Below are 22,424 nucleotides of genomic sequence, written 5' to 3'. Positions count from 1 at the left end.
CTGAGATGTTCAGTCAGTGTAGAAGTGCTTTAAACTCCTCGGGATCTAAACAGAAGACCAACTGTATACAAGACTCGGGGAAAACTATAACATCCATTCATCCACCCACTCTATCACCCTGTAAGAGGGGCCCATCCCAACTGTCACAGGGTGAGAGAAGTGGGGCACACACAAGACGGGTGGTCATTCAATCACACCTTCAATTTAGGATGGCTATGCCTTTGCTTGTTTTTGTACCGTGGGAGGATCTCTGCATGACCATGAAGAACCATGTAGACACAAGAAGAACATGCAAACACAGAAGGGCGCAGCTGGCTGCTCGATTCAAACCAACAATCTTCTTGATGCGAGGCGACAGCGCTGACCACTGCACCACTCTGCCCCACAAGTTCTCGCCGTGCCGTCTTATGCACGACAACATGGTGAAAAATAACACTTCACTACCAGCGCCTGAATTTTTACAGAAATAGAAATGATGACAAAATGCTCATTGAATTGAAATTAGTTGCATTCATATCTTCTCTTACTGTTGGAGAGATGATCCAGTGTGAGTCCTGCATTTCTTTCTCTCTGTGATTGAAGTCCAAATAATTATTGATAATACAGAAATGTCTAAACTGAGTCACTGCACACATTAAATTCACACTGACATGCTTTGACCTACACATCTGGTTCTCACATCTGGTCCTCACAAACGACAAGATGGCAGACCTGGAGCTTCACAATGAAGTTTATTTTCTATACAACCTATGGGGGTGTCCACTTTCTCACCCATCGCTCAGTAAGTATGAGATTGAATTTCCAATAATCTTTATGTCATTGTTTATAGATTTAGTGATGCAAATCAAATAAAGGTAATCAATTTGCTCAGTATCAACAACAACTTTCTCAAACTTGTTTACCACAGAAAACATTTTTGCAAAAATATAAGTGGAATTAATTTGGTTTGAAATTAGAGACCCGGAGGAAGCTCGTCGCTGATCAAACTCCAGCTTTATTTGTCAAAATCAAATATTTCTTCAAATATCCGGCGGGGTTCTGCGATCACCTCCTCCACAGAAGCAGAGCCCTTCCCCTGCTTTTCCTCACCTTCCTCCTCAGTCCACATCACTCCACCACCTCCAAACGGCCACTCCAAATCCTTCACCGTTTTCTCCACCTTATCCATCGGAAGCGCTGCTGTCACCACCGGCTGTGACGTCCACCTCCACTCAGTCATGACTGACTCCGGTGCCGCTGTTGTTTTGGTGGAGATCGTGTTCCTCTTCAGGGAGCCGATGGCTTTCGCTTTAGGTTCTATGGTCCACGGCCGACTGCTGATTATTTGAGTCTCTGGAAAAGTTGAAAATGTTTTAATATTCAATCATTTAATTCCAGCAGAAAGCAAACAATTTTTTTTTTTTTTTTTTTTAAACAAAGAAAAGTTTAAGTGATGATTCACCATTGGATGCAGCAGAGCTACAGTTGGAGTCACAGCAGCTGCACACTGTGTCTGATCCATACAGCTCAGCCCATCTGCACAAAGCAGCAAAGACAACAGACGCTTTCAATATCATCATATCACAGCGTTTTTAAGAAGAGCTTCAGGGGAAATCTAACCTTCTGGCCTTTGTGTCGTAGTTGCAGGACTTGGCTGTGGGTGTAGGCACCGAACTGCTCACAGACATGATGCAGTGCATGTACAGCTGCTGCAGCAGATACAGAAAAAGCAAGTTTACTCTATTAGCTTTTAAATCGCTTTATTCAGTCAAACCACACTGACTCCCAGATATTCCCAAAAATGTTTTTTTTTTTGTTTTGTTTTGTTTTTTTAATATGGGGGCCAAATCTAACCCAATTTAATTTAAAAAGGGGTCAGCCATCCAAAACCACTGAATTTTTACAGTTACACATGCACAGGCTTAGCAAACAATTAATTTGCATGAAGCAAATAATTAACAGCGAAAGATGTGGAGTAATTATAACAATGCGCCTGCATAAAGAAGCTCTTTGCTTGTTTTAAATATAAGACTTCTGCTTTACTCAAATTTTTAAATCAAGCGGGTAAAGGCACATGTCGAGATCTACTTACTTCTCAGTACACATGCAAGCCATCACTGATTTACGGCAAAGAACTTGGGATAAAATAAAGTACAAGAACATATGAAGCACATTAGTCTGGTGACACTTCGGCTGACCTGGCCCATCATTCCCTTGAACAGGAACGCATCCACAGAGAACCTCACAGCATCGTTTCTGTACGGGATGAACCTGGAGCGCCCGCCTTTGCTTTCAACCATACATCTTTATCAGAAAGAGAAAACAGCTGACCATGGCATGATTTTTTTTAATAATGCTTCAGCTTTTTTAACGTGTGACATTCATTACCCAAAGTTTCTCACAACAGGGAATCTAAGCGTGAATGTGTGGGACTTCTCTGGAGTGGCATAACACGAGTGGATGTATAGTCTCTCATCGTGGGACATGGGCAGGGCCTCGGCCTGAAAGTACATGGGCTTTCCGAGCACGTACTGATCTGATGGGGACAGCCTTTCCCATTTCGCTAAAAGGAAAATAGGACAGTAAATTAGCAGTAAAGCGACAGGAAAAGCAGCTGCAAAGCTCACTCACACTTTAAAAACAAATCATTTTGATAGCAGTTGTGTGAAAGCAGCTTTGCAAAGTGCTCAAACTGCAAAAATTCACCTGAATATCGACGGAATATCTACTGGACAAAGTATTTTCCAGACAATCTGCAAAATCCTTGACGTGTCAGTTAGGAGTAAAGTTGGTGCCAAAAACAAAATATTAGTAGCAAAGAATGAATCTCTGAAGTCAGCTTGCTACATGATTAAAACCTTGTGTTCCCTGGATATCTTAGCTCATAAAGCATCAACATATTTATGAGGGTGACGTCACCATGGCGCCACCAAGCAGTTTGTTTGTTAGCAGCATGACTCAAATAGTTATGAACACATCTGGATGAAATGTGGCACCAACTTAAGAAATTAATGTTTCTATTCAGATCTGGATTCAATCACTATAGGGAGGATTTTTTATCTTTATGAAATACAACAAAACTGGACATTTAACTTGTGATCTTCATAAACACATATCAAATTGAAATAATTAAATGTTTGGTAATCTAAATAAAATACATCATTATTCCAGATATAAATGTCCTCCTGGATCCAAAGACTCATGATTAGTGTGGAGGAGTGTACTAGGATACTGTGCTTAAAGAACCAGTGACTCAGCAAAACCACACGAGTGATTTTGACATTAATCTGTTTCTAGCACCTGCACAGAGTTGCAAGCTTTGCATTTGTCACATTAACATCAAGGTCTTGCTTCTGAATGATATTGAAAAATGTTTATCAAAAATTAATTTAATTTGATAAACAAAGACCACCAAGAACCTCAGAAATCCACCGAGGTTTAATAACTGCACACATTTCTGTAGGTTTACCGTTTCGTGGCGTCAGACTGAATTTAGCTCCGTTCTTTACTCGTTTGAAGAGCCTGCGTATGGGCACCTTTGGTATGTAGCCAATTTTGTAGGTGTATTGGTACCTAAAAGGTTGTTAGCATTAAAAAAAAAAAAAAATGGAAAAACAGCATTAATAAACAGTTTGTGTGTTATGAATAAGTTTCTGTCTGTCCTCAATTTAATCTTTTAAGCTCACCTGTTAAAATAACATGACACAGGTAGGTTGAAGGGCACCACTCGCCTGATTGGTCCTTTGAGTCTCGGTGGGTCGTAACGAAGTGTGTTTGAATAGACAACCTGGTTATCAATGATCTGCAACCAGAATTTTTATATTAACATTTAAATAAAACTTTGTCTACAGTTATGAGACAGGCTTTTATGGCTCAGCAGTGAGCTGAATGCCAACAGTGAATCACAGCAGGTGTAGACATAATCTTACTCAACATGTAATCCTAATCTTATGACTGAAGATTTAGTCAAAAAACTAAAATTCAAATATAAACTAGAAAAATTTGCATTTCCTGCGAAAATGCAGTGTGGATGCTTAAAGCTGAAGCTGTATGCAAAAACTAGCTGAAAAAGCTGAAAAGTTGCAGAAATTGTAAAAACTTTGCAGAAGCAAAGGAAGTTTGCTAAAATGGAATAACTTAGCAGAACTGCAATATCTTAGAGGAAACATAATACTTGGCAGAAATACAATAGCATAGCAGAATTTAGCAGAAATATTGTAACTTACCAGAAACATGATAACTTCTCAAAAATACAAGAATTTAGGAGAAATAGTATAAGATAACAGAAAGAATATATTTAGCCAAAAATACTTAAACATTACAGAAACACTATGATTTAGAAAAATAGTACAACAGAGCAGAAATATTGTGATTTACCAGAGACACTGTGATGAACTATGAATATTGTAATTTTAAATTGAGACTATGTTTTAGCACAAATATTATAATTTGGCAGAAATACTATAATTTAGCAGAAATACTATATTAAGCACAAATCCCATAAAAAGCAGAAATACTGTACTATGATTTAGTAGAAAAACTATAATTAATCAGAAATACTAAATTTAGCAGAAATACTATATTAAGCACAAATACTATGAAAAGCAGAAATAGTATGATTAAGCATAAATACTACATTTAGCAGAAATACTATATTAAGCACAAATCCTATAAAAGCAGAAATAGTATATTAAGCACAAATCTTATAAAATAGCAGAAATAGTATGATTTAGCACAATAGTAATAAGTTAAACAGAAAAATTGGAAAAGCAAAATGGACAGCTGAAAAAATGCTGAACATGCTGAGGGTCCCTCAAATATACTTGTTAAATGACAAAAATCTGCAAAAAAATTTATTACAGCCACACAATCACAAATATGTACACATGAGGAAACACACATGCACAGAGAGACCCACACACAAGATCCAATTCAGTCAACCAGTCTAAATATATTGAATTTAAATCTTAGAATGAGATCATCCCATTAAAAGCCTTTCTCTCTCTCTCTCTCTCTCTCTGTCACACACACACACACACACACACACACACACACACACACACACACACACACACACACACAGGGAGAGAGAAGTAAGTTTCTAGGTCAGCCTGGGAGCTGGTGAATTTGAATCCACCAATCAGAGAGGTTGTGCACTTTTCCCCACCAAAACAGGTGCAGCAGCACAGAGAGACACAGGATTTTTGCAGTCTATTTCTCATAGTGACGACTCCCCTCAAACAAATGACCGTAATTTCCTAACCGTAGGGGCTAGAACGGTCATTCTTACACCGTTTTGTTCAGAAGAGATGGGGGAATCTTCAAGTGTTGACAATTTAATATTAAAATATGAATTTTTAGAGATATATGACATGGATGACTTGTTGACTTAGAAGCCACGAATTCCCCAATATGCAAATTTGAATGCCTGAGACCACATATGTGATTGGCTGGCTGGGAAGCCGTGCAGGCCCTGATTTGTGGATTTGAATTCCTCAGCCCTCAGATATGATTGGCTGGCTTAGAAGCCACGAAGGCCCCAATATGCAAATTTGAATGCCTCAGGACACTTATTTGATTGGCTGGGAAACTGTGCAGGCCCTGATTTGAAAATTTGAATGTCTCAGTCCTCACAGAGGATTGGCTGCCTGGGGACCTGGCAGAAATATATAGAAATACTATTATTAAGCATAAATACTACATTTAGTAGAAATACTATGTTTTAGCACAAATATTATAAAAAGAAGAAAAACTATAATTTAGCAGAAATACTATATTAAGCACAAATCCTATAAAAAGCAGAAATACTATAATTTATAACAAATAGTATAAAAAGCAGAAATACTATAATTTAGCAGAAATACTATGTTAGGCACAAATCCTATAAAAAGCAGAAATACTATAATTTAGCAGAAATACTATATTAGGCATAAATCCTATGAAAAGCAGAAATAGTATGATTTAGCAGAAATACTGTATTTAGCACAAGTACCGAAAAGTACCAGAAATACTATGATTTAGCAGAATAGTAATAACTTATTGAAACACAAATGCACAGAGGGACACACAAACACAGGCTCTAATCCAGTCAACCAGTCTAACTATGTTCAATTTAAATCCTACAATGACATGCTGTCAAATAAGGGCAGGATCCTCTCTCTCCCACTAAACACACACACACACACACACACACACACACAGGGAGAGAGGACTAAGTTTCTAGGTCAGCCTGGGAGCTGCTGAATTTGAATCCACCAATCAGAGAGGCTGTTTACGTTTTCCCGCCAAAACAGGTGCCTCTTTTTACACACGCAGCACAGAGACATAGACCTGCTTCTTTCAGTTTATTTCACATAGTGAGGATTCCCCTCAAACAAATGACCATAATTTCCTAACCATAGGGGCTAGAGCGGTCATTCTTACACCGTTTTGTTCAGAAGAGATGGGGGAATCTTCAAGTGTTGACAATTTATCATTAAAATATGAATTTTTAGAGATATATGACATGGATGACTTGTTGACTTAGAAACCACGAATTCCCCAATATGCAAATTTGAATACCTGGAGCCCACATACATGATTGGCTGGCTGGGAAGCTGTGCAGTTCCTGATTTGTGGATTTGAATTCCTCAGCCCTCAGATATGATTGGCTGGCTTAGAAGCCATGAAGGCCCCAATATGCAAATTTGAATGCCTCAGGACACATATATGATTGGCTGGGAAGCCGTGCAGGCCCTGATTTGAAAATTTGAATTTCTCAGTCCTCACAGAGGATTGGCTGCCTGGGGACCTGGCAGAAATATATAGAAATACTATGATTAAGCATAAATACTACATTTAGTAGAAATACTATGTTTTAGCACAAATACTATAAAAAGCAGAAATACTATAATTTAGCAGAAATACTATATTAAGCACAAATCCTATAAAAAGCAGAAATAGGATGATTAAGCATAAACACTACATTTAGTAGAAATACTATGTTTGAGCAAAAATCCTATAAAAAGCAGAAATACTATATTAGGCACAAATCCCATAAAAAGCAGAAATAGTATGATTAAGCATAAATACTACATTTAGTAGAAATACTATGTTTTAGCACAAATAGTATAAAAAGCAGAAATATTGTAATTTAGCAGAAATACTATATTAGGCACAAATCTTATAAAATAGCAGAAATAGTATTATTTAGCACAATAGTAATAAGTTAAACAGAAAAATTGGAAAAGCAAAATGGACAGCTGAAAAAATGCTGAACATGCTGAGGGTCCCTCAAATATACTTGTTAAATGAAAAAATCAGCAAAAAAATGCACAGGGAGAGAGAAGTAAGTTTCTAGGTCAGCCTGGGAGCTGCTGAATTTGAATCCACCAATCAGAGAGCCTGTGTACTTTTTCCCGCCAAAACATGTGCCTCTTTTTACACACGCAGCACAGAGAGGCACAGGATTATTGCAGCCTATTTCTCATAGTGAGGACTCCCCTCAAACAAATGACCATAATTTCCAAACCGTAGGGGCTAGAGCGGTCATTCTTACACCGTTTTGTTCAGAAGAGATGGGGGAATCTTCCAGTGTTTACAATTTATCATTAAAATATGAATTATTAAAGATATTTGACTTGTAATGCACCATAACTGAGTAGAGCGAAGCAAAAACTGCCTTGACTTGCCCTCAAACAACGCTTTCTAACTCGAAATCTATTTGGAGTATCGATATCATTCTTTCACCGTAAGAGACAGCAGGCTTTGGTGAACAATCATGGAAATTTTCAGGTCTCTGTGGAAATCCAACAAAAAGTTATGATGAGAGAAAAAAGTGGTTCATTTCCACAGTTTGAAATCTGAAGAAATCTGAGCGAAGGACGAATTTCCTACCCTCAAACAAGTCCAACTCATTTCAGAACGGTAATAGGTGAGAAAGAAATTCTTGAATTGTGAGCGTCAGGGGTGTCTGAAGATATTCGGGGACAAGCCTCATGTCTTAACTTTGCTTCGTTAAGGAGATATGACGATTCGAATATGCCTCTCATTACAGAAATCCAGCGGTGATTTTGAACAAGCTCTCCATTCACTTTATATGGAGAGTTTTCTGACCTTGTGTTAGTCTGAGGAGATTTGCAAAAATTCTATAAATCCCACAACAATGATGGTGACATTTTCTGAAAGCCAGCAAAAATACCTACGTTTTGATGTATAATTTGTGGAAGTTGAGTGAAAATTGAGCAAGTAGCAGGAAGTTGTTCGGACATGAAGTGAAAATTGCAAAACCTTCAGTGGCACACTGGAAGCCAAGAGCATAGCAACCATAACAACACATGTATTTTGTGAAAAATCACAATTTTGCAACTCAAAACTTTAAGAGGCATAAAAGTAAAACAGTAAAAGATTTGAAAAAGCTGAATCATACCTGAATAGCCAAATAATTTGTGAACATTTTAAAATTTGAATGGTTGTTCTAGGTGAAAATATGAGGAAGTAGTTAAGTTTCAAAAACAGGCAAAATTTAGCAGAATTGCAGAAGTTTCCCATTCATTTCAATGGGACAAATTAAAGGAAAAAAGCTTAATATTTTAAAAAGTATAATAGTTAAAAATAGCAAAAATCGTAGCAGGAATTAGCAAAAATAGCTGAATAGTTTAAAGTTTGAACGGTGAAAATAGCACAAAAATTGTGGAAGTAGTTAAACGGCGAAAAGTGTACGGAAGCAACTAGAATAAAGTATAAAGAATAAAGAGAAACAGGAACTCAATAGTGTGGATGCTTAAAGCATCCACACAATTACTGCAGTACATGAAAATGTTATGGAAACATACATTTAAACTACTTTTATTGAAATATATCTATTGTTTTCTTATTTGTTCAATAGGAATATGAAATCTTACAGTAATGCTGACATCATCGGGTGTTTTGTGTCACCTGACCAAAACTCCAAACACTCAAAAAGGTTTATCTGACTGTGGTGTCCTACTACAGAGCCCCTTAGTGGACAAACGAGGGTATAAATATATAAATATGTCCACATCTTTCCAGCACAGAAGATTTCTCTATGCAATCAGATGAATAGTGCAATACTTTGATTAATTTGTGTGACAGAAATAAGTGCATATACAGACCGGTCATTGAAGCTAGGAACAGGGGGGCAAAGACTTGTCCTCCAGCTCTCAGTAAATATGTGTCCTTATGTTCTGTTAATAAATTTGCATTCATTGTGACTTGTTTTGCGCTACATATTTAGCATTTTGTGTTTTATTTAAAGGCAGATTTATTGATTAATAAGTCATTTGTTTAAGTTGGACTTTTGGCAGATTCTGTTCTGCATGGTTCTTGTAAAAAAAGAAAACAACAATCTCTTCCAGTATTTTTTCCCCATTTTGTGATCTTATTAAAGATGAATACGCTTAAACAGCGGCACAAAATTCCTGCTCTGAACTAAAAAAATAATTTTACCCTGCCTGTGCTGTGCCAAGAAAAAGTCAGATATTGTTGAAATAGTATAATGGATGCTTCTGTATGCAACTCCAAAGATGGACATATTTACAGCTCATCTATAATTTTTCTTTTTCATATTTTCTGTGTGTGTGTGTGTGTGTGTGTGTGTGTGTGTGTGTGTGTGTGTGTGTGTGTGTGTGTGTGTGTAACAGTAACCCCTGTGAGCCAAAGGTCCAGTTTAACAGTTTTCCCCCGACTCTTGGCTCGGTGTGACGTCATAAAGTTAGTTCCTCTGGCAGTGAGCACAGAAAACCAATCGCCTCCTGATCAAGCCTACATTTGCCAGGGGGAACCAATCAGAAGCAAGCTTTTTTTAAAGTGAGGTGAGGCATCTTGCTCCAGACAGAGGGTGAACTTGGGGCTGTAGGCCCGGTAATCGGTAAAATTAAACAAATCAAGCAAAGCTACTCTAGTGAGTCCAAGAAATAAGTAGTACCAGGCCCAGTTTAACCTACTGGAGCAAAGCCTGGCATATAACTGACATGTTCACCGTTTTAGATGTCGTCATTGGTGTAACAGTTCTGTGTCCACTGTAACCCACTAAAGACGCAAAACAAAGCGGTCTTTTTTAACTGGTTAATCATCTCGGACAAGAACAGAAAATCAGTATAATTCCGTTTTTAATTCTCTGGGGTCCTTTCTTGCCTGAGACTTACCGTGCGCTTGGTTCCACACATACCGAGGCCATACTCAAAATAAAAGTAATCCCTCGTGGATTTGCTGGCTGTGCACGTGCCCAGCTTGAGCTGAGACCGGGCTTCACCCGTTCCCAGAAGGCTCCTCTCCACCTGGACTTGCATCTTTGTCCGCTTACACGTAGTCTTCACGGAAACATCCGAGACGCTGGGCGGAGTGGATTTGGGCGGAATAGGGAGCAGGATGTCCCGGACGCGCTCGGGCAGAGGCTCCACTCCCGTGCCCCTGAGCGGAGAGAAGTACTCCTTATCCACCAGCGGCACTTGAGAGTCCAGAAACACCGGGAGGTGGAGGTACGGCGGCGAAAGGAGAGTCGGCGTTTCTCTCCGGGGAACTTTTCTCATCACCTGCGCTGTCTGCTCCGAAGGCCGAGGGGCCGCTGTCCCCGCTTCAGTGGACGCAAACACGGGCAGCAAGAGAAGGAAAGGTAGGTAAAGCATGCCCGGAAATCCCAGTGACATACAACAAAGTGTCCGAAAGGGCGGAAGGTTGGCTGTCACGGCTGATGATGCTCTCCTCATGTGGAGGTAAATTAACAACACCTGGCGCAGATGGACAGCAAAGGGCGCCACTCACCGGCTGTTTGAAGTAAAAACAACGTTTTGATGTTTTCCAGGAGGATCACCTGACCTCCCCCAGAATCAGCTGCTTTTTCATAGTTAATTAAAACGCGCAATCTCTCATACTATGAAAGATTTCCCAGTTACAGGCTCTGTTAGTACAGAAGGTTGCGTTGACATTTTGTGCTTTTACATTTGCTTTATTTTTCCAGCATTTTTTTTTGTCTTTCAGAAGTACAGAAGAAGACAAATATATTCAGTTTTCAGGGCAGAAAACAGCATGATTTTTGTTATTGAGCATCTGGTCATGGGATCAGCATCTCATCATGAAACATATATTTTCAATGCAAAATGCCACCAATTTAATGTCTATGATACAGAGGAACAGGAACAATTGGTACCCTGGATGTTTAGTCTATGCCTACATTTTGGTGCCAGGCTGTGACTCGTCACTGTTTGTGTTCTAAAAGGAGTGAAAAGATTCACCATCTGGTGACAGATGTTCTTATCCTGACTGTTTCAATAACAGGAATCGATTCAATCTGAATAAAAAACCTTTACACTTCTACAGGTTGCATGCTTTGTAAAACCAACACATTTAACTCAATGGACCTCCAAAACACCTGCTGATATATACAAAGGACTGTTAAAGAAAGGCAGTAGTGATGTGCGATACCGATACTGATTTCCTTTCCGAGTCGTATCGACGATACTGATCCGATACCAATACTCTCTACAAAAACTTAATGTTTCATTGTATTTCATAATACAATATATAATTGTATTATGTAGTCGTAATAATATAATTTCATAATGATTACAGGACATCAGACTACTTGTTCATATTGCTTAATAATGTAGAATTATCATGTAGAAATTAAAAACAAAACTGAAGTTTTGCACTATTTGAACACGTTGCCTGCCTGCAGCACTAAAGGACTCCGCGAAATTCATCTGTCTCCCCTAGCAGCACCTGTCCCTCTCCTCCTCTTCAGTTCGCCTCAACATACGCTCGTCATATTCTGTGATATGATTTACTCTGAGGTGTTTGACAGGTTAGTGGTGTTGACACAGCACCTCACTGTCTTGCCACATGTATCGCAAACCACGTCTCGGCCGTTTGTGGAGGTAAAATACGTCCACACATGACTCCGTTCACGCTCAGCCATTGTTGTGAGTGCCCACGCCAGGGGCTGCCACACATTTATACATTTATATTTCGCATATGACTGTGAAAGGCGTAAGAGGAAGTAGTTCCTTCCAATTTAGACGATCAGAATGATATAGTTTCTTTCCACTGTGTTCCTGTTAATGAAAAACTACAAATTTACCCCAAAGTACTAAAATATCGATATTTTAATATGAGAATCGATTCTAGAATATAAATTACTGGTATCGGAAGAATCTGCACACCACTAAAAGGCAGTCATATCAGTATTTTAGAATGTTTCCATCCTGCTCGTCAGAAACTTCAGGTCATGAAATAAATGCACAGAACAAAGATTTTAAAATGAAAATATCCGCAGGTGAATTCATGCCTCAGATTAATACACTGTAACTGGTTAATGCAGGTAAATTGTTACGATATAAATATGCATATGAACTAAATGTGCAGAGGCTAAAGAAAGCCTGTTTCACTGTGATTCACTGGGATTGGTTTGTATCCAGAAACACAGACATATCATAAAAATGAGCAAAAATTAATGAAGACAAAATATTATAAATGGACTCAAACCTTCAAGACCTGCATATACTGAACGACAAAACGTTTTTTTTAATTTTGTGAGATTTTTGGATCCAACAGAAAATTTACCAGGACATTGTTTGTTTTAAACGTTGTACTTTTTCATGTGTGTCTGTGTGAATTTGGATATTACAGGATGGCTGCTGTGTTGCCTGGGATTACTCCTTATCCCCTACCCATCCCTGTTGCTGGTCACGTGCTCTATAATGTTGTACTGTGGACATTTCTGTGCTTTCTGTGCAGAGGAGTTTTTTTTGTTTCCTGTTCTCATGCTGTCCTCCTATAGGAGCCCAGCATGAGTAGAGGTCTCTTTTTTTCCTCTTGTACTTTCCCATTGTAGTGGACATTTCAGTGGTTTTTCTGTAATGCAACCGTTCTCTGACTTGTATCCCCATGTGATGTCTGTGTAGTGTGTGTAAGGTCGGGGGCGGGTTCATTCCACTGCAGGGCAACCTGCCACTGCATGTGGCGAATAAAATTTGAACTTGAACTTGAACTACACTGGTGCGCTTGCCTTATTGTTACCGATTTACTGTTAGAGTAAAAATAAATAAATATAGTGTTTAAAAAAAGTTTAGTACAGCTTTTGTCCGTTAGAGGGCGGAAATAGGAACTCTATCTCTGCCAAACTGCTTTATATCATTGACTATTCACCAAACGGAGTACAGAGTTAGAAGTGTGAATAATGTCCCAATCCAGTAGGGGGCAGCAGATGTAGCAGCGCCATTACACAAGTGAGTGTTGCAGCATTCATTGGTGAAGGTGAAGTTGAGTCCCAGCGCGTATTTTTCACCCGTGATTCCGCACAGGGAGGGCAGGACGCAGCTCTTCTCGTACAAAACCACACGGAAGTCCCCTGAAAGAAAGAAGCAAATCACACTGACACACTCCTCCCCGAGCCGGGCGCTGACCTTTCTCGCTTCTTTTTCTCAGTTTTGATTCATTTAAATTTGACTTTCAGTGACTCGAGTTGAACTCACCTTTCTCACCCACGGCTCGGCTGGACAGGCAGAGCTGCCCAGGTGGACACTTCAGGGGGAATCTGATGCAGTCCAGAGGGGAGATGGTGGGGAACACACAGGTGTAACAGAAGAGGGGAACTGAAGTACAGATGTGAGTTTTGCATGTGAGCCACAGTAAAAAAAGTCAACTGAATCATAATAATCACAAAATACAAGGATGGTAAAAACGGATGTCTTTTAAACTGCCTTTTAAAATGTACCTCAAAATGATTAATCACCAAGATTAGAATATTTATTTGTTGCAGCCCTAATATGATGAAACACACTGCTTTCTCTTTACCACTAACACGAATGTTAACCACTTCTTCTTTCAGCTGCTTCCTTTAGAGGTCACCATCTGCAGGTCCTCCTCCACTACATCACGCATCTTCTCTGAGGTCTTCCTCTTCCTCCTGCCTGGTGTTAAACATCCTTTCTAAAACATATTCACCATCCCTTCTCTGCGCATGTCCAAACAAACTCAGGCTCGCCTCTTCTGATATATTAGCTTCTAATCCTGTCCGGTCACTCTCAGTGAAATCCTGCCTCGTGTCGTTTTATCAGTGCCACAGTCTCCAAACCATACGTCACAGCAGGTCTCACTACCGTCTTATAAACCTTCCCTTTTACTCTCACATGTATCCTTCTGTCTCACCTCCACCCACTCCACCCTGCGTGCACTCTCTTGTGCACTGTCTGTTAGCCTCAGCTATTTAAACTCTTCTATGTTAACTACCTCTGATTGCTAATGCACTTGGATATTTCTTATGGAACGGCATCATGTGACACAAAGAGGTTTTTTATATGTACAAGTAATACAAAGATCAAACATATTCATTACTAAACAAAAATATTTCTGTATTTTAAAATAATTTTATTTAGGCAGTTTTATAAGGTGTAATGGTTCCAGTTTCCCAGTTACATCTTTCTTCATCTCACATTAAAGCTACTTAAATAGTTATTTTCCAAAAATTTCATACATCAAACAATGAGGGGAAAATAATAGATCTTAATTATGCAAGAAAATAAGGTTTTTTATATTAATGTTAACCTTGGAGTTTTCTGTCCGCTATAGCTGCATGGATTGTGCCTTTAAACACACGAGCAGAAGCATGCACACACCGTCTTTGCTGACTTACCCACAGCTGGAAGTAAACACAGGAGAAGCAGAGAGCCAAGCAGCTTCGACATCACTGATGTTTCTGTCTCACCAGGAGAAAATCCTCCTGCCGGTCGACGCTTCAGCTCTTAAAGGCGTTTCTTTCAGAATATTTTCTAGAATGAATCCGCTGTTTTCATCTTGAATTCAAGAAATCAAGTTGTTTTTTGTTTGTTCTTTTAATTTAAAGCTAAAGTTTTACAAACTAGCTTCACGCAGACGGAGCAGCCACAGAGATCTGAAGGTAAATCTCTTACTGGTTTCTCTTAATATTCCCTTAATCAACTCTGGGAGAATCTCCCACCCCACTCCTTATGATTAAATTAGACTGTTAGACTTCTGTTCGAAGCCATGGCTGCTTAGAAAAGGTCCATTCAGACTTAAGATAATCAACGGGGCTTTATGAAGAAAATCCACATCTGTGTAGCTTAAAATGTGGAAAAAGTGGAAAGTATTAAGCTTTCTTGAGGTTTTTTTTTCTAAAGAATGATGTGACATGTGTCTGTACTGAGGTGAAGCAGGGCAGGTTTATTAAATCACATCTCATCTCCTAATGAAAGACGTTGAGTTTGGTGGGAGGGATGTCAAGTGACCTGCAGTCCCATGACGAGAAAAGTGATTAGAAGCAATGAACAGTCCCACAGTTTCAAACTGAACACAGGGTGATTTCATGTTTTTTCACAGTAAGATTTGTTCATAGTGTTTGCATTGAGATAATCTGCAGTATATGATTATTCTGCGGTTAGATAAGATAATCGAATTACTCCATCTCTGGATACTTTTTCCTATTTCTGTTTTTCAGGCATACAAAAAGTCATTCTTTCCATTGTTGTTATTATTGTTATTTCAATAACAGATAGCCTAATTAGATCAGAATGAAAGTGTCTGTGGAGTGATACGCTGTCTTGAGAGAAACCCACAGAATTATACTGGTTTCAAACCCAGAGCTGAATTCTGTGGAGCTGCTGAAGATTTCATCCTAACAGCACAGGCGTTAAACTTCAACTCTTCTAGGAAAACTCTCCAGTGAGAGAAGGCAGCTCAAACAAAGCTCTCTTTTTTATTTCATCTCTCCTACTGTACATCACAATTTCATTGCACATGTACAATGACAATAAAGGCTATTCTATTCTATCAGGCCAGACTGCAGAATAACAGCCTGCAGTATTTAGCATGCGATTCCTAAATGCTGCAGTTCTTTGAGTGTCCACTTGATGATAGCTCCAGATGCCTGTTGGTGCAAACAACAAACAGACATACCCCATGGTCTTTGATTTTGTATTTTAAGTGTCAAAGATGGTGTTTTGCTTCTCCCACCCCAACCAATCACAGCAGATGGCCCCGCCCCTCCCTGAGCATGGTTCTGCCGGAGGTTTCTTCCTGTTAAAAGGGAGTTTTTACTTCCCACTGTCACCAAAGTGCTTGCTCATAGGGGGTCATATGATTGTTGGGCTTTTCTCTGTATCTACTGTACAATATAAAGCACCTTGAGGCGACTTTTGTTGTGATTTGGCGCTATATAAATAAAATTGAATTGAATTGAATTGAATCAAACAGTGCTCATTTTTTTGGAGCCAGAAGTTGTCGTATTTAACAAGATGATGCAGTATGAGGCTATCAGCTCAGAGTTTGGTTAGAATATCCATCCTCAGATCAGACAGCTCAGACACACTAGAATTTAAATCTGGAGAACAGGATTTTTGGATGGGCTGTACCAACAGAAGAGTCTGAGATTAACATGAAAAGTTATAATAATACTTCTTGGTGTAAAAAACTATCTCATCATCTGCATGATGGTGATATGCAAATGATGATCAAGTCAAAACTCTAAACTGTATGCCTGTGATCGTTGGACCCTCAGGCAGCCCTGCATTAAAAACCAACATGATTCAGTCATGGAAACAACTGCATGGACTCAGCAACATTTCCAGAAATCACAGTCTTTGAACACAGCTCTCTGCGCCATCCCCAAAAGCAGGGTAACGCACAACCATGCAAAGAACTTCTCTGGGGAAAAAGCTCGTTAAAAGGCAAAGTGGAAAATTGTTCTGTGGACAAACTGAAATCTGAAATTCTTACTGGAAAACATGGACACTGTGTCCTCCGGACTGAGGACGAGAGGGACAATCTGACTTATTATCAGAACTCAGTGCTGGAGAGGCCTGCTTGCATTCCAGACTTTTCATCAACATAAAACCTTTGAAGCATCATGAAACAAGAAATATAACTGGTCCAGCAGCTGCTCTCCCCAGACCCTGGACATTTAGGGACTGGATATAAAAGAAGAGGGGCCACAGGACACTGCCACACAATCTGTCCCAACTTTTTTGAGACGTGTTGCCACATCAAATTCAAAATGAGCTAATATTTCCAAAATTGTATATTTTCTAAGTTGAAACATGTAATGTTTTGGTTTGTGAATAAAATGTGTTTTTTCTGAAATTTGCAGATCACTTGTGTATTAAATATCTATGATTATGTAATACAGTTCAACTAAAACTAAACAGCTTAGGAAAAACATAAATAAGCCAAAGAAACAAGACTGTGCATGAACATTTTACCTTAAAGTGCATTTTCAAGCTGTTCTAATGTTCTTTAACCTGTAAATAGTTCCCCTCATTAACTAAATTAGCATCACAGCGCCCCTTGCTGGAGGAAGGCGGGCATGGCTCGCTTGTCGACCTGCTGACGCCTCATGCGGACCACAGCTGCGTCCACCTGAGCTGCAGCTCTCTTGCCCTGCAGGTCATCCAGCAGCTGCAGACATGTGTGCTCCAGCTTCCCCAGCTCACCCTCAGAGGACTTAAGACATCGTCTGAGCGCTGCACCGCTCTGAGAGACACACAGGAAACACATTTCAAAATGATTTTGTTTGTCTGAGGAAAAATGAGAGGTTAGAGTGATAAACCACTTTGCTTTTTTAATACAAGTGAACACCAGCCACTGTACTCCATAATGATACGAATCCTGGTAAATGTTCAGTTTGTGTTTATTTTTAGTCGTATCTGACATGCAAAGCATTATTAAGCATAATTTTAAAGACTGAGCTGAAGAGTGAGACTGTGCTTCACGCCTATCGTTCTGCTTTGAGGTCACAATTTATTTTTGCAAACCATAAAATGCATGAGGCAGAATTTAGAAACAAGTCTCAGCTTCAGTTTCTGCAGACAAACATGCAGATTAGTTTCTGCTGAGTTCAAGTGCAAACTAACATCACCCCAGAGCATTCAGCTCACCCTGTATTTGGATTTTTTTTCTTTGTACAAATGTGTATTAAATATTTATCCATCAGTAATCAGCAAAGTTATTAAATGTTACCAGAATATAAAAAAGAAAACATGATTGGAAATATTAAAGCTGCAGATTAATTATGTTCAATTTATCACTGGTTCAGTTTGCATGTGAAAGGCACCGTCCATGTTGACACACCTGCAGCAGAGTCTGTTAGCTTAGTCGTTTCAGCACAAAAGGTCCAGCTGGCTTAGAGTACACTCCCAGCTTAGCATCACAGTGCAAACACACACATGTAACCTCAGCAGTCAGAGACTCAGATACCTGACATCAGGACGAGGTAAAGGCCAAAACACACTTCAGGAAGTATGATAATGAATGTGGCAGCCGAATGTGTGTCGGACGCACCTGAATGAGCTGAGCAGCTTCAGGTAACTGTGTCCCCGGGTGTCTCTGATAAACCTTCACCAGAGGCCTGTTGAGCTTCTCTCTGGACAGAAGATCGCCGCTGTACTCTGGACCCTGTGAGCAGGACAGCGTGAGCCAAACGTTTTCATGAAATCTCAAATAAACACGCTCCACACGCTCTCTGACCTGTGCTCTGCCGTGGCTGTGACGAATGCAGTTGATCTCCCTCTGCTTACGAAACATGGCCTGCCGGGTGGCTGCAGACGTCAGCGCCAGATTTTGCTACAGAAGACAGAATGATAGTTAAGTATGTGTTATTACTTTAATACAAAAATGCACTTCTGCATTAATTCAGGATCTTTTTACCTGCAGAGTGACTGTCTCTGCAATTTTTTTCACCAGGCCGTCGTTGACAGCGCAATGAGCAGCTTTCTGCCTGCTGATGGCGCTGGTTAGCGTCCGTCTGATGGTTTCTCTCAGTAGCTGCGACTGGTTGACCCTCAGGGAGGACGACTCTAAAGCCTTTTTACACTCTGCAAGAGAAGCAGGAGATATCCTATCTGTCAATTTTAATCCTGAGGACACAGGAGATCTGTTTTAAGATGATCTGCTCTTTCTCTGAGTGTGAGCAGGGACACTGGCTGTGTAGATTAGTGACCACACGCAAAGCAACTAATTTGTTTAATTAAAGATCTGGAGTTTATACTTCTCTGTTTTTAGGATCTTGTTTTGAAAATATATAATTTATGTGTGGTGTAAGAACTGTGCTGTTCTTTTTCTCACTTGTTTCATTGATATTTGGGCAAAATTTGCTCTTATTTCTTATATAATTTCTTAACGAGAGCTTCTCCTTGTCCTGAGTGTACCTGGAGTAAAGGGGCTGATGGGGTCTGTTTTGATAAAGGTCTGAGGTGCAGAGTCATGTCCTCCAGCAGAGCCACTGAGAGGGAGCAGTTCCAGTACTCGAGCCCTCTCACTGGCACAGTCCAGCAGCTGTCTGCTGCTCTCACCCAGGGCCTTAAAGAAGAAGGCAGGAAATAATGCATTAGGACAGCAGCTGGCAGACAAATATATAGGTACAGGTTACTTTGCAGACAGAAAAATGTGGTAAAAAATAACAATAAAAAGTTTCATAACATAAAATATGTGAGATTTTCAAGTGGGGGGGTTTTTTCGACTGAAAATGCAAACCACAAACCAATCGGTTATTTCACAGTGGCTACATGTATCTTTCTGTCTATGTACATTATTCTTGACTCAGGCTAACAGCACCAGTTATACTCTCTGTTCAGTGCGCTTGCTTGACAACAAACAGCCCATCCAGTTCAGGGGCATTCGGGCCTTTAGCTTATCCCAGCATCCCAGCTCATAAGGCAAATGGTGGACTAGACCCTGAACATGTCCCCATCTATCACAGGGCCAACACAGAAAGACCTTCATTCAAGCTCACATTCACACATACAGCCTATTCAGAGTCAACAAGCAGTTCTGCTGTGGGGAAAAGCTGCAGCAGCCTAAAGAAACCCATGCAGGCAATCTTTCAATTCTTCATTCAGCTGGTCGAGGCATCAACAGCCTGGATACGCAGCAGAGTTTCAGTAACCCAGTAAACATAAAGATGTTAAGTTTAGCAACCTCAAAGATATATGCTACATGGCTGTTACTTCCTGTTACTCATCCCCTGAAATGCCTGAGCTTTAACTTAAAGGAACAGTTCACCTCAAAAGTGAATTTACATATGTTTCCTCTGGCCTGTAGTTCTAACCAACAAGACTGGACAACTGAGTAGAGTAGAGGGAAAACAAGTCAAGCGATGAAGACAGAGGACTGTAAATCACCTGAAGCTGGCTCAGTGTGGTTTTCAGTGTTCCCTCCAGATCCTGTTTCAGCTCAGCCAGCTCTCTCCTCTCCCACAGCAGCAAGTAATCAGCACCATCTCTCTCCTGCAAACGGGCAGACCTGTCAGGGCCTCAGTCTACAGCTCTGAACTTCATCAAATAATCCTTGGTGCTGGATTAACTCTCAGTGACACTGGAGGTAATAAAGATTTAATGCTGTATGTGTGTGAGGCAAGCAGGCAAGTTTTTGCACTTGAAATCCTGAAAATGATCCTGAGGTGCCGGGCAGAAAATACTTCACCACGGTTGAGCATCTTTAACACCAAAGTAGACAGAAGAATTTCAGCATTTTAAGTGTTGTGTAAGCTTGCCGTCTCAGTGGTGGATGGCCTCCTGGTTCTCCCCTCCGAGCTCTTCTGGTTGATGGTCAGATTGGTCCTAAGACTGCGCAGCATCCTCTCCAGATGTCCTCGCTCTCTCTCCAGCTTGACACCTTCCTCGGTCACTCTGCCAGCCTGCCTGCGCAGCTGGACCTCCACCTCCCGAACTCTGCGCATGTAGTCAGCAACTACAGCAACACTGGCTCCGGCACACTGCTCACGCAGGCTGGAAGGTGGGAACGGGGCCACAGGTGTCCTCTGAGAGCCACCAGGGAACTTTAAAAAAAGCTCAATGTCTGAGTCCAATACTCAAAAACATCAGTCAACTTTAAAAGATGCAGAAGATGAAAATCTAAATAAAAACAAGTGAAGGCTTTTAATATAGAAAGAGTTCGAAAATAAAGGTGTTTTAAGTCTTAAAATGTCTCAGAGATGAGAGTCTTAAATGAATTTAGCTCTGCCTCTACCAACAAGTGTAAAATATTGCTGATTTATAAAGCTGTACTTTCCTCCGTGGGCTTTTCATTGCTCTGCAGTGTTCTGTAAAGAATGTTTCAGTCTGTTTATCTCCTAAAACATCTCATCCTGGCTCTCTACGAGCTGAGATTCCAACCTTTTCAGGCTCATACCCCATAAATTTAACGTCTGCATGCCACTGGACTGGAGTACTGTTGAGCTCACAATGCCCAACACCACAGGATGAGGGCATGGATAGGGTGAGCAGTGGAATGTAGTAGTAGCAGCAGTTTAGTAGATTTACTTAAATACTTTGCTGATTCAGTTTTAATAGACTTTGTTTAAGTATTTCTCTGTGATTCTGTTTTTTAGATGCTTGAATCCAGGAAGAAAATACTCCACATCTGTGTGCACCACACCATTATTTTTGCTTTGCAGATTTTAAATCTATGAATATGTATAATGCTGTATTAAATAAAGCTATTCAGGGGTATAAGTAATTAAAATCACCTCCAGTGTGTTAATGCATTATGAGTAATTTTAATTTAGGTACTTTTAGTATATTTAGATGCTAAAACAGTTGCTCGTGCTGGGTTATGACATAATTAAAAAGACTGATTAAGTCTTTTATTCTATCTTAGTTATTCTGGTCTGTTATCACATTGGATGTTGTATGCATGTGTATATGTATACATGTATTTATGTCCACGTGCATACCTGTGTGTGTCTATACGTATATGCATGTATGTGTACATATATACTTGTATAGACAAGTGTATATAAGAGTCTGCTTATGTGTATATATATGGATTTTTTGGATCTTCTTTACCTCCTTTATCTTAATTCCTCTTTTTTTTTTATTCCACGTCCCTCTGTTCAGCACTCTGGCCGATACTTGATGTCTTTTAAATTTGCTCTACAAATAAAGCTGCCTTGACTTAATTACAGAGCAAAACAGTTATTCATTATTATTCAATATGAAATGAAGTTTAAACTCTTGTGCAGTTTTCATATGGATTCCTGTAACTGTGAACGCTAGTTTAGAATAGTTTACATATATTTACTTTTAAAATCTATAACTTCAGGCTTTCACACCACCCTGGCACACTGTGGATCGTTTGTCTCACCATGGCTCCTGCACTTTGGGGTCTTGATATCTTCTTGTTGCAGACGCAGTCACGACTCCTCGGTCTGCACGCCTCCGCTCTTATCTTATCTCTGGCTGTGACTTCCGCTGTGCCGTCTGAGCGCTTTAGGCTTACTCCTGCAGCGGCGCTGCTGCTGCCGCTCCGGGGCTGGCTGCACGCAGCGGGCTGCCCGGCTCGAGTCTGCCGGACCAGGCGCTCAGCACGCCGAATGGAGCGGACCGTACCCTCGCGCCAGGACTGCGGTCCGATGGTAACAGAGCCGAGGGGAACCGACTGAACCTGCATCACTATGCTATGAACTGGCCTCATCTGTGACTGCTACCAAGTATCCAGGG

The 22,424-nt window shown here is 40.1% G+C and overlaps 2 protein-coding genes across 2 annotated transcripts; both read right to left on the bottom strand.

Annotated features, from left to right (window-relative positions):
• Window positions 1-994: 994 nt before the first annotated feature.
• zp3d.2 (zona pellucida glycoprotein 3d tandem duplicate 2) lies at window positions 995-10,685 on the bottom strand. The gene is made up of 8 exons (XM_085365979.1): window positions 10,125-10,685; window positions 3,666-3,781; window positions 3,449-3,552; window positions 2,368-2,542; window positions 2,178-2,283; window positions 1,600-1,688; window positions 1,442-1,515; window positions 995-1,332 (listed from the first exon to the last, which is right to left on the bottom strand). The coding sequence occupies exons 1-8, from the start codon at window positions 10,683-10,685 to the stop codon at window positions 995-997; spliced, it is 1,563 nt and encodes a 520-aa protein (XP_085222105.1).
• A 6,549-nt stretch (window positions 10,686-17,234) lies between these two features.
• Window positions 17,235-22,398, bottom strand: tektl1 (tektin like 1). Its single transcript, XM_085365978.1, has 8 exons — window positions 22,069-22,398; window positions 20,477-20,761; window positions 20,106-20,210; window positions 19,134-19,284; window positions 18,634-18,800; window positions 18,454-18,549; window positions 18,268-18,381; window positions 17,235-17,460 (listed from the first exon to the last, which is right to left on the bottom strand). Exons 1-8 carry the CDS (start codon window positions 22,396-22,398, stop codon window positions 17,263-17,265), a joined length of 1,446 nt encoding a protein of 481 aa, XP_085222104.1. The 3' UTR covers window positions 17,235-17,262.
• Between the last annotated feature and the right edge of the window lie 26 nt (window positions 22,399-22,424).

This window comes from Diplotaxodon limnothrissa, linkage group LG11, assembly GCF_057381915.1.
Source record: "Diplotaxodon limnothrissa isolate DT_005_m linkage group LG11, D_limnothrissa_male_GT1.1, whole genome shotgun sequence".
Taxonomy (NCBI): domain Eukaryota; kingdom Metazoa; phylum Chordata; class Actinopteri; order Cichliformes; family Cichlidae; genus Diplotaxodon; species Diplotaxodon limnothrissa.
Note: the sequence above shows the minus strand (reverse complement) of the source record. Positions and strands in the feature narration are given on the sequence as shown.

Excerpts from the sequence above, each read along its gene's own strand:
- zp3d.2 (XM_085365979.1), bottom strand. The coding sequence starts at position 10,685 with ATGAGGAGAGCATCATCAGCCGTGACAGCCAACCTTCCGCCCTTTCGG. Across the intron at positions 2,543-3,448 it reads CAGTCTGACGCCACGAAACG|CGAAATGGGAAAGGCTGTCC; the intron begins GTAAACCTACAG and ends TTTTCCTTTTAG. Across the intron at positions 2,284-2,367 it reads CCTGTTGTGAGAAACTTTGG|ATGTATGGTTGAAAGCAAAG; the intron begins GTAATGAATGTC and ends TTTCTGATAAAG.
- tektl1 (XM_085365978.1), bottom strand. The coding sequence starts at position 22,398 with ATGAGGCCAGTTCATAGCATAGTGATGCAGGTTCAGTCGGTTCCCCTC. Across the intron at positions 20,211-20,476 it reads GGCCATCCACCACTGAGACG|GAGAGAGATGGTGCTGATTA; the intron begins GCAAGCTTACAC and ends GCCCGTTTGCAG. Across the intron at positions 19,285-20,105 it reads CCACACTGAGCCAGCTTCAG|GCCCTGGGTGAGAGCAGCAG; the intron begins GTGATTTACAGT and ends TTCTTCTTTAAG.